This window comes from Triplophysa rosa, linkage group LG4 (assembly GCF_024868665.1).
Source record: "Triplophysa rosa linkage group LG4, Trosa_1v2, whole genome shotgun sequence".
In the NCBI taxonomy this organism is placed as follows: domain Eukaryota; kingdom Metazoa; phylum Chordata; class Actinopteri; order Cypriniformes; family Nemacheilidae; genus Triplophysa; species Triplophysa rosa.
In genome coordinates, this window is record NC_079893.1 from 32,890,250 (window position 1) to 32,900,475 (window position 10,226).

The 10,226-nt window shown below is 38.9% G+C and overlaps 1 protein-coding gene across 1 annotated transcript in view; it reads left to right on the forward strand.

Annotated features, from left to right (window-relative positions):
* The window catches only part of LOC130553100 (zinc finger protein 345-like), a 19,057-nt gene extending 9,859 nt beyond the window's left edge, over positions 1-9,198 (forward strand). Inside the window, 3 exon segments of the mRNA XM_057331845.1 lie at positions 3,984-4,162; positions 4,276-5,331; positions 7,596-9,198. Coding sequence (XP_057187828.1) covers positions 3,984-4,162; positions 4,276-5,331; positions 7,596-8,134 — 1,774 coding nt within the window. The 3' untranslated portion in view covers positions 8,135-9,198.
* Positions 9,199-10,226: the final 1,028 nt, after the last annotated feature.

Here is a 10,226-nt window from a genome sequence, read left to right on the forward strand (position 1 = left end):
TTTTTGGTTGTTTTTACCCCCTGCTGAATCCTTAGTTCTCTGTCCCCGTCATCAGCGCCAAGCATCTGTCACCCACCGCCTCCCCTCGGCCCCAAGCTCGGAAGCTTCAGCCCACCCCGCTAATGCCCGCTCAGAACTATCATTCTTGTCACAGTGTTCTCTAGTATTCAACCTACAACCATGCTGATACGCCGCTTTGTCCTCACCCTTTTCTCTTGTCGGTCCCTGGATATGGGGAATGGCCTTCTGGGATTCCCAGGCACCCTGCTGTGCGCCCTTCTCAGTTTTCCGTCTAGAAATGGATCGGCTGTTTGCAGTGGCGTAACTTTGTTTTGAAAAGTGGTGGGGACAAAGACGACACAAACAATACTTTAATAAATTGTTTCTGTAAGAACTCGTTGGGAATATTCATGGTCGTCACAAGCGCGAAACATGTAGGTGACACCTCTAGAAAACAGTATAAAAACTGCACCGCTTTATCGAAGGCTTCAGTGGTGTAAAGTTAGTGAGAAAGACGCATGACAAGTAATATTGACACTGCCGTGAAGCAGGTTCGAATCCGCTGATCTCACTATTCTAAATTTTCACATCACATATCAGATCTGCTTCCATTTGTTTTTAAACTATATCATGTTTTCATCAATATATAATTTAAAGCATGTTGTGCTTTATTATATGTAAGGATGGCTGTTGCCGTACGTAATTAAACGTATTAATTCGTGATGAAACAAAAACTACTGAAACGAATGTGTGTTTTCCCCATGTTAAAAATTTGGTGTTTGACAACCCCCTGCTAATAAGGACAAACATTCAAGTATACAGGGGAAACAGATGGAAAATAATATCTTTAAAAAATCTTATTTTCACTAATTACTACGGGCATTGCCTGATAGGCTACAAATATACAACAAACTTTCTAAATTTTGTTTTGAACTCATGAAACTACAAAGTTGTGACTTTTTCCATTTATTGGAGTTTTCTATCAAGTATCAAAATGTAATTAATTTTGCAATAGAAGATAGCAACCGCATGTCGAGAACAATAAGGACGCACCAAAGTGCAATTAAGCGCAAAATGTTTGGTACATGTATGACTTGAACAGCCATTTTCAAATATTTTCATCATTTTATTAAAAATAAATACCTTTACAATCTGATATGTGATAGGGAAAAAGTACAGCAAACAGCAGTCGCGAACCCACGACGACATGAAGGAGATAACGCTAGTTTTACGCTCTACGCCATGTGAGCAGCTAATCTACGTGTGCCTTTCTTACATTTTGTCTATTCCAATCTGAAACTGATGGGCGGAGTTACTATAAATAGCCTCTGCTTACAACTTGCACGGTAAATAGACGCTCCGTATTTTTTATTTCTTGCAATAAGTGGTGGGGACAAAATTGACTTTGGCAAAAAGTGGTGGGGACATGACCCACCCATCCACCCGCAAATTACGCCTATGTATACAATACACATAAAAAATACTATTAAAAAGTTTGTGGAATCAACATTCGATCCATTCACATACAAACGTGCTCACTCACTCTGTAGCCTGTGATGGATAATTTCATCGTGATGAATTATTTTATAACTGTACCCAGCAATATACAGTATCACTTATCTGGTCAATTGACGTTACTTGACGTGACGGTTTCGTAAAGTGTTTTAGAGTCTTTGGCTAATTTTGTGGTCACGTCCTTAAATGACGTTATTAATACATTCCACAGATATCCAACAGAAATTATTATTTACATTTTTGTTAAATGAAAAAGGTTAGAATCAAAATGTGTTGCCAAGATGAATGTAATGAATCTGACTTTTCATAGCTGAAAAATGAATATAGGGTTAAGTATAAAAATACAACACATAAATCTGTGTGTTCTATTACTTTAGTGCACGTCTTCACCGCACTATCACCCTGTAACGGGTCTCTCAAGCAATCTGTGTGAAATCATGATTCATGAATCTAGTGTTGAGTGTGTTGTGTCTCCAGTCCAGCAGGAGTCGCTCTGCAGCTCTTCAGTCCGCCGATAAACCCACTAAAGAAAGAAAGAAAGTCAAACATCAAGCGCTGCGTGTTTACATATTTCTTGCGGCCCAACCTCAGACATCCACGCCAAGCGCATCATCTTCAGTTTTAGCAACGCGCCAGCGAGGAGTTCGTCCTGAAAGAGTCTAGCTGAAGTGAAGCCGTCAGGTAATATTGACAAAACTGCTCACTTTTAGTCAAAGGTGTTTTAAAGGGCGCTCACCGGCAGTGGCTCTTCTCATCTGTTCCGGGCCTCCGGCACGAATTCACGGGTTCTCTTGCGCTGCTTTATCTCTTTATGATATTGCTGTGCATCGCGAAACTTTGATATCTGTCACAATTTTTAATACTAGCTTTCTTTGAGTGACACGCGACTAAATGAAACAAAGCACTTCCATAGCCCTCCTGTTTAAAATCGCACAAGTCAGAATCCTTACATTTTCTCTGTATCCTCATTCCCTTTACAGTCGTTTTAAACCTCCTCGTTACGTTAATTCTACATTTAAAATAACGTAGTCTGTTTTTACCACAACGCTTACTACATTATTATATTCTCCTTAAATTATTAATAAGTATTGACACAGAGATGGCATGGCAGTGATGACAAAGTACATCTGTATTCTGTAAAATCTTGCATATGTTTTTACGTAATCTTGTATATGTGTTAAAAAGATGTGATGCTTTGTAAAAAATATTGTATCGTGGTCAACAGCACTGGCATAGACCTGTTTTTCCTAACCTTTTTCCACCAACTTATTTTTTTCCAATTCAGTAACTTCATATTCGAAGCATAAATGAAGAACTATGCATAAATATTTAACTGAAACAATTGTCATATGTTACTAGGAAAAACAAACAAACACACTGACCCCTGTCTTTTGGCCATTTGAGGTCGGGGTTATGGTTGTATAGTATAGTACACCACTTGTTTTGTTAGGACTACACCACTGGTCACCAGTGTTGGGCAAGTTACCTCCAAAATTAAATAGATTATCTATTACTAGTTACTGTCATTTAAAAGTAATTAGTTATATTACAATATTACTGTCTTTGAATTGTAATGTTACACTACTTTTGGGTTACTTTTGAGTTACTTTTATCAAAATTACCACAAAAGTATGACTTCCCTGCTGAAAAAAAACCTCACAGAAATTCTAAGTGAAAATTCTAATTCTTTGATACATTCCTTTATCAATGCTTTATTAATGCGTTGTCAAGCATTGTTGTTGTAAAATATATGTTGTTGTAACGTGCGTTACTGAGATTGTAACAGGTGTAATATCACCCAAATTGTATTAGTAATGCGTTATATTACTGCGTTATATCGTTACTTTTGTAATGCGTTACTCCCAAAACTGCTGGTCACTAATATATCCACTTTAAGGAGCGGGTGAAAATGAGTGAGTAAATTCGGACACTGGAAGCGCTGCGGGCGCCATCTGATGCCGAGACGCGGGAATGAATTCAGCGCGAGCCTCACGATAGATGATACATCAGTTGTACACTCGTTATTATGAGGCATCATGGGATTGAATGAGGGCACTCAACTATGAGTTCGGACACCACTAAAAATGGATGTCCCCTCAAATAGTGCACTTTATTAGGGTATAGGGAGCTATTTCGGACACATTTTTTGATTTTCTCTCTTTAGTGTTTTAAACAGTGTTATCTGTGTGTATTTTTGTTTCGGTGTTGATGATGACGTCACAGGTGGATGGGATGTGCTCCAGACACACACAGGACTCGGAGCTCAGCCTCACTTTACTCTGTTATACTGACACAAACCCCACAGACGCTCAGGACACTGTGTGTGACAGTAATCACACCTTGAATCAGGATGAATCTACTGATCAAACCTCCACAGAGTCTCTGGATTCTGTCTGTAACGCTGGAGAACAGCAGATCCTGAACACCAGACCACTCAACATGTGTTCTGTCACACTGGTGGACTGCAGGAAACTGATGGAGATGGAAACACAGACCACAGTGAAGGAAGAACAGACTGATGAAGATGAGAATCATGATGATTTTGTTCCTTCAGGTAAACTGTTGAACTGCAATAACATGGAGATAAAAACAGAACCCAAATCAGAGGAAGATCAAACTGATGAAGATGATGACTTTATACCCTCAGGTATCTTTCTTCTGTTGTTGTTTTATAATATTTAACTATCATTTGTTTTCCTGTTTCATAAAAAGTTTTTTTTTGTTACTTGTGAAAAGTACAATGAAGTTTCTCATTCTCAGTGGACACTGATGTAGTTTCAGATGTGCTGGAGGTTGTTGTTAACGCTGTTGTGTTTGTTTCAGATGAGAGCGGTGATTCATGTTGTGATGGAGAAACGGCCTCTACATCAAAACAGCGACTGACAGCACAAACTCTTTCCTGCATCACCTGTGGAAAGACATTCAGTTCACAGAGACGTTTAGAGACACATGAGAGAAAACACACAGAACAGAAACTCTTCACCTGCACCAGATGTGACATCAGCTTTCCTACCTTACAAGAGAAGAAACTTCATTCACAAGAGCACAGAGACCAGAAACACTATGAGAAGAAACACTTTCACTGTCAGCAGTGTGGGAAGAACTTTCTCCGCTCTTCTCATCTGAACGCTCACATGAGGTCACACACTGGAGAAAAACCTTTCCACTGCAGTCAATGTGGCAAATATTTCAACACCAAATCAAATCTTGTTTCTCATCAGAGAATTCACACTGGAGGAAAGACGTACGCGTGTCCTCACTGTGACAAGAGATTCAACCATTCATCTAATCTTAAGATACACATTCGTTTACACACCAATGAGAGACCGTATGAGTGCAGTGAATGTGGAAAAACCTTTAGACAGTCAAGTTCTTTACAGACACACCAAAAAACACACTCTGAGGAGAAACTCTATCAGTGTTCACACTGTGATAAACGCTTCCGTCATAAATCTCAGCTGATAACTCATGAGAGAATTCACACTGGAGAAAAACCTTATGTCTGCTCTCACTGTGGAAAGAGATTTTCTGATCAACGTCATTTCAGAGATCATCAGAGAATTCACACTGGAGAGAAACCTCATCACTGCAGTGTTTGTGGGAAGAGTTTCACTCGACACGACACTTTAGTGAATCATCAGAGAACTCACACAGGTGAAAGACCTTATAAATGTTCTCAGTGTGACAAGACGTTTGCTCGATCAGATGTCCTGAAAACCCATAAGAGAGTTCACACTGGAGAGAAACCTTATCACTGCTCCATCTGTGGAGAGAGATTCACTTATTTAGGAAGTTTTAATTCTCATCAGAAGAAACATGCTGAAGAACAAACTGCACTGGATTCATCATAGTCTGTTTTAACATGTATGTAGCTTTGTATTATTTACGCTATCTATTACATTGGAGTCATTTTTTTAACTTTGCAGTTCTCCTTATATTCGTGGGTTTTTTTAGTGATTTTTTTGTGTGCTAATTATAGAGCTAATTTATTTGTTTTATTCCATCTGGGAGGGATTTAAATGCAAGTCTTTTGTATGTATAACTGAATAGTGAATAATGTCAGGGGCTTGTAGATTTCTCTATGGGTACAATGGTCCATCCCAGCTAAAAAAAATGTTTAAAGGACACCTTCATATTCAGAGTAAGTTTTGAGAACTTTCAAACACCCATCGTTTTTATGTTTTATTAACGTTTCCTGGTTGTGTGAACACAAGAGAAACATTGCAATCTGTCATTTATTTTGAAACTGTGATAACTTAATTTCTGAATGTTCTGTAAAAACTTCCATTGAAACCGTAAAGTAGTGTAGAAATGTCCATTAAAAACGGGATTCTGTGTAATATTTGTGTTTTGTTTTTGCGCTCAAAGTCCACCCTCGGAGACTGCGTTTGAAATCACACCACTCCGTCCAGATATAACTATATAAACTATGACTATATATGTAAGGGATAATCCACAGCTAGCCGTGCGTTAAAGGGTTTTAATGCGCGACGTGGAGGCCAAGAACCATCTGACGCGAAGCGGAGGTCTCTGCGAAGTGCATTCAAATCCTTTAACGCATTGCTAGCTGTGGATTATCCCGCTTATACCATGGTCATTTGCCAAGTTTGCATCCCTGGTTTTGTGTATTCTGAATGTGATGGTGATGGAAAAATCAACAGTACTGTTCTAATTATTCACGCACTGAAAAGATCCCAAATGAAGAAGAGTAACGTCTAGATTAAATACATCTGTGTACATGTTTGGCGTTTATGTAAAGTAACTAAAGTGCGCGGATATTTCACCTGGACTAAAGATCCCCTACATTAAAAAAAATCAAAGAATGTATGAAATGATCGTCGTGAATCTAGTGTTGAGTGTGTTGTGTCTCCAGTCCAGCAGGAGTCGCTCTGCAGCTCTTCAGTCCGCCGATAAACCCACTAAAGAAAGAAAGAAAGTCAAACATCAAGCGCTGCGTGTTCACATCACTCTGATTTTCTCTCTTGAGTGTTTTAAACAGAGTGTTGTGTGTGTGTGTTTGTGTTGAGATGTTGAGGATGACGTCACAGATGTGCTGTAAATCAGTGGGAACTGATCTGTCCATGCTGGATATTGATGATTTCATCACAGAAATCTGTCAGCTGAAGAAAGAGGTGGCGTTACTGGAGGAAAAGCTGAGGACAAGAGGAGATGAACTCAACACTGAGGTTTGGACACATTCAACATCATTTACTGCTTTTAAATGTTTGTATTTTAATACTGTTTTTAATCTCACTGTCATAGTTTATAGCTTTATCTAAATATATTTCCTCTCTGAACAGAAGTCCAGACACACACAGGACTCGGAGCTCAGCCTCACTTTACTCTGTTATACTGACACAAACCCCACAGACGCTCAGGACACTGTGTGTGACAGTAATCACACCTTGAATCAGGATGAATCTACTGATCAAACCTCCACAGAGTCTCTGGATTCTGTCTGTAACGCTGGAGAACAGCAGATCCTGAACACCAGACCACTCAACATGTGTTCTGTCACACTGATGGACTGCAGGAAACTCATGGAGATGAAAACACAAACACCAGCAGAAGAAGAAGAAGAACATCACACTGATGAAGATGAGAATAATGATGATGATGATGATGATTTCATCCCTTCAGGTATGTTTCCTCTATTGTTTTTTCAAATTATTTCACTGTCATGTCAGTTACTGTTTCATAAAAGGTGTGTTTATGTCTCAAACGCACTAAAAACATTTCTCATTCTCAGTGGACACTGATGTAGTTTCAGATGTGCTGGAGGTTGTTGTTAACGCTGTTGTGTTTGTTTCAGATGAGAGCGGTGATTCATGTTGTGATGGAGAAACGGCCTCTACATCAAAACAGCGACTGACAGCACAAACTCTTTCCTGCATCACCTGTGGAAAGACATTCAGTTCACAGAGACGTTTAGAGACACATGAGAGAAAACACAGAACAGAAACTCATTCACAAGAAACTTCATTCACAAGAGCACAGAGACCAGAAACAGTTTCACTGTCAGCAGTGTGAGAAGAGGTTTTTTACAACTTCTTCTAATATGGGAGCTCACATGAGGACACACACTGGAGAAAAACCTTTCCACTGCAGTCAATGTGACAAATATTTCAGCAGCAAACAATATCTTTTTACTCATAAGAGAATTCACACGGGAGAAAAACCCCATAAGTGTCCTCACTGTGACAAGAGATTTACTGATGTATCTGGTCTGAAGACCCATGTGCTCGTGCACAGTGATGAGAAAAGGTATCAGTGCAGTGAATGTGGAAAAAGTTTTAAGCAGCCAATTGCTCTCACAATACACCAGAGAACTCACTCTGAGGAGAAACTCTATCAGTGTTCACACTGTGATAAACGTTACCGTCATAAATCTCATCTGATAACTCATGAGAGAACTCACACTGGAGAGAAACCTTACCTCTGCTCTCACTGTGGAAAGAGATTTTCTGATTCATCTCGTTTCGGAGTTCATAAGAGAGTTCACACTGGAGAGAAACCTTATCACTGCTCCATCTGTGGTGAGAGATTCACTTATTTAGGATGTTTTAATATTCATCAGAAGAAACATGCTGAAGTACAAACTGCACTGGAATCATCATAGTAGCGTCTTTTTCTATTTTCATAAACAGTGTCTGTAATCTGAAATAATTGTATTCATAGTAAATTCCTTTGTTTTTGTGAAGTATATTTTCTGCAGTCTGTGGAGTTAATTATAAGTTTGATCGGGGCAGGTAGGGTCTTGCAAGTCATTATTTTTGTCATGAATGAATAGAACTGAATTTGTGTTGTGTGTCATCAGTATAATTAACAATATCTTCGTATACGTCTGTAAAATGCTAAAGATCTGTAAAACATCTGATAAACGTCTTAGGAAGAGCAGTTGTACATCCATTCAAAATCTAAACATCTTGCAGACATCTTTATATTACATCTGACAGCAGACGTCTCAGAGACATTCCAGATGAGCAAACAATAAAAAATATGTCTTGCAGATGTAAATGCAGACATCAAGTAGATGTCTCGCAGATGTATGTGTGCTATCAGGGTTGTGACAACGTATTTGTTTTGGGTTATTGTGTTTTTTGCTGGTGCTTGTTACATTGAATAGAAACATGGGCCCGTATTCTTAAAGCTTCTAAGAATCCTCTAAGAAAACTCTTAATTTATCTGAAAAACTTCTACGTAGGAGTCTTAGTTTAAAATTGATTCAGGACCAATCTGAGAGCAACTCTGAGCAAGGAAAAGACAAAAACTTTTATCTCAGTGAGGAGGCGGGGCTGACCCCGTTGCTATGTTTGACACAGTCTTTTAAAGACTGTGATTGGTTGGTCAAGTTTGAAATTGCACATGTATCTTTTCCTGTTTTAAGGTACTCAAGCACACACACGCACAAACATGCACGCACTATATATATATATAATTTATATATTTTTTACCATGCTGTTAATGTCAACGTATTTGATAGAAAATGAACAGTGACACAATAAGTGTGCGCGTGTGTGTGTGATCACTATAGAAGGTTGTGACAGAACCAAATCATTTCTGCTGCAGAGCTGAATTTCTCCAGTTGCTAAATATGTTGATGTGGTGATTTCTGTTATTTCTGTCGCTATGTCATTTCTGCGCTGTCTTGGAGATGTTAGCGTGTCTCTAATAGGATCGGTCACAAACATCTAATGTGTCTTATTAACTCACTGTCATTCAATTCGATGTCATTTTATTTTATAGCGCTTTTACAATTTGCATTGCATCAAAGCAGCTGTACAAGAAAACCAAAACCAAGATAATCAAAATTTGAACACACAAAAAAACAATAAAAATAAAAATCAGACAAACCTTGAAAGTAATATGGAAATTGTCATGCATTGCAACACATTTCTTCTCACTTTTTGTGTTTCGTCCATTTTCTCTGCTGCTAAAGAAACTCTTAAGTCTCTTAAAAGTCCTCCTCGCCACTCCTAACAATTTTGGACCTTAAGAGCTCTTTTAAGGGTTAAGATGTTTTATGAATTACTTTTTTCTTTACTAGAATCTTTTCTGTAATTTGAAGTGGAAACGCCCACATTTCTAAGAATTTTGTCACTAGGAGCAACTCTTTGCGGTAAGATTTTTCATGAATACGGGCCCTGATGTTCGTTTTTGAATATTTCTTATTGAAACTAAACTGTGCAACACTTTGTATGCAAAATAATACATTTTAATTTGTTCATTTGTAGACTGACTTATTTTGTCTTAGGAGCCAACAATACACAAAACTGTGTACAGGAATGAACAGAAAAAACTAAAGAACAGAGAACAGCAAAGCAGAGAAGAGAAGAGAAGAGAAGAGAAGAGAAGAGAAGAGAAGAGAAGAGAAGAGAAGAGAAGAGGAACCATTTTTTAAAGGAACCTGGGGGGAAAGCCGTTGAGTACTCTGGTGGAGCGGGCTCTGATGCTCCGGTACCGTCTTCCTGATGGTAGGAGCTGGAAGAGACTATGGGAGGGATGGGTGGAGTCCCTTAATGATCCTGTTAGCTTTGCTGGAGCATCCTTTAAGGAAAAGGTCCAGGATGGAGGGGAGACATGCACCGATGATCTTTTCAGCTGTGTTCACTGACTTCTGGAGGGTGTTGCGGTCTGCTCCCATACCAGACAGTGATGCAGCTGATCAGCACGCTCTCGATTATTCCCCTGTAGAATGTGGTGAGGATGGT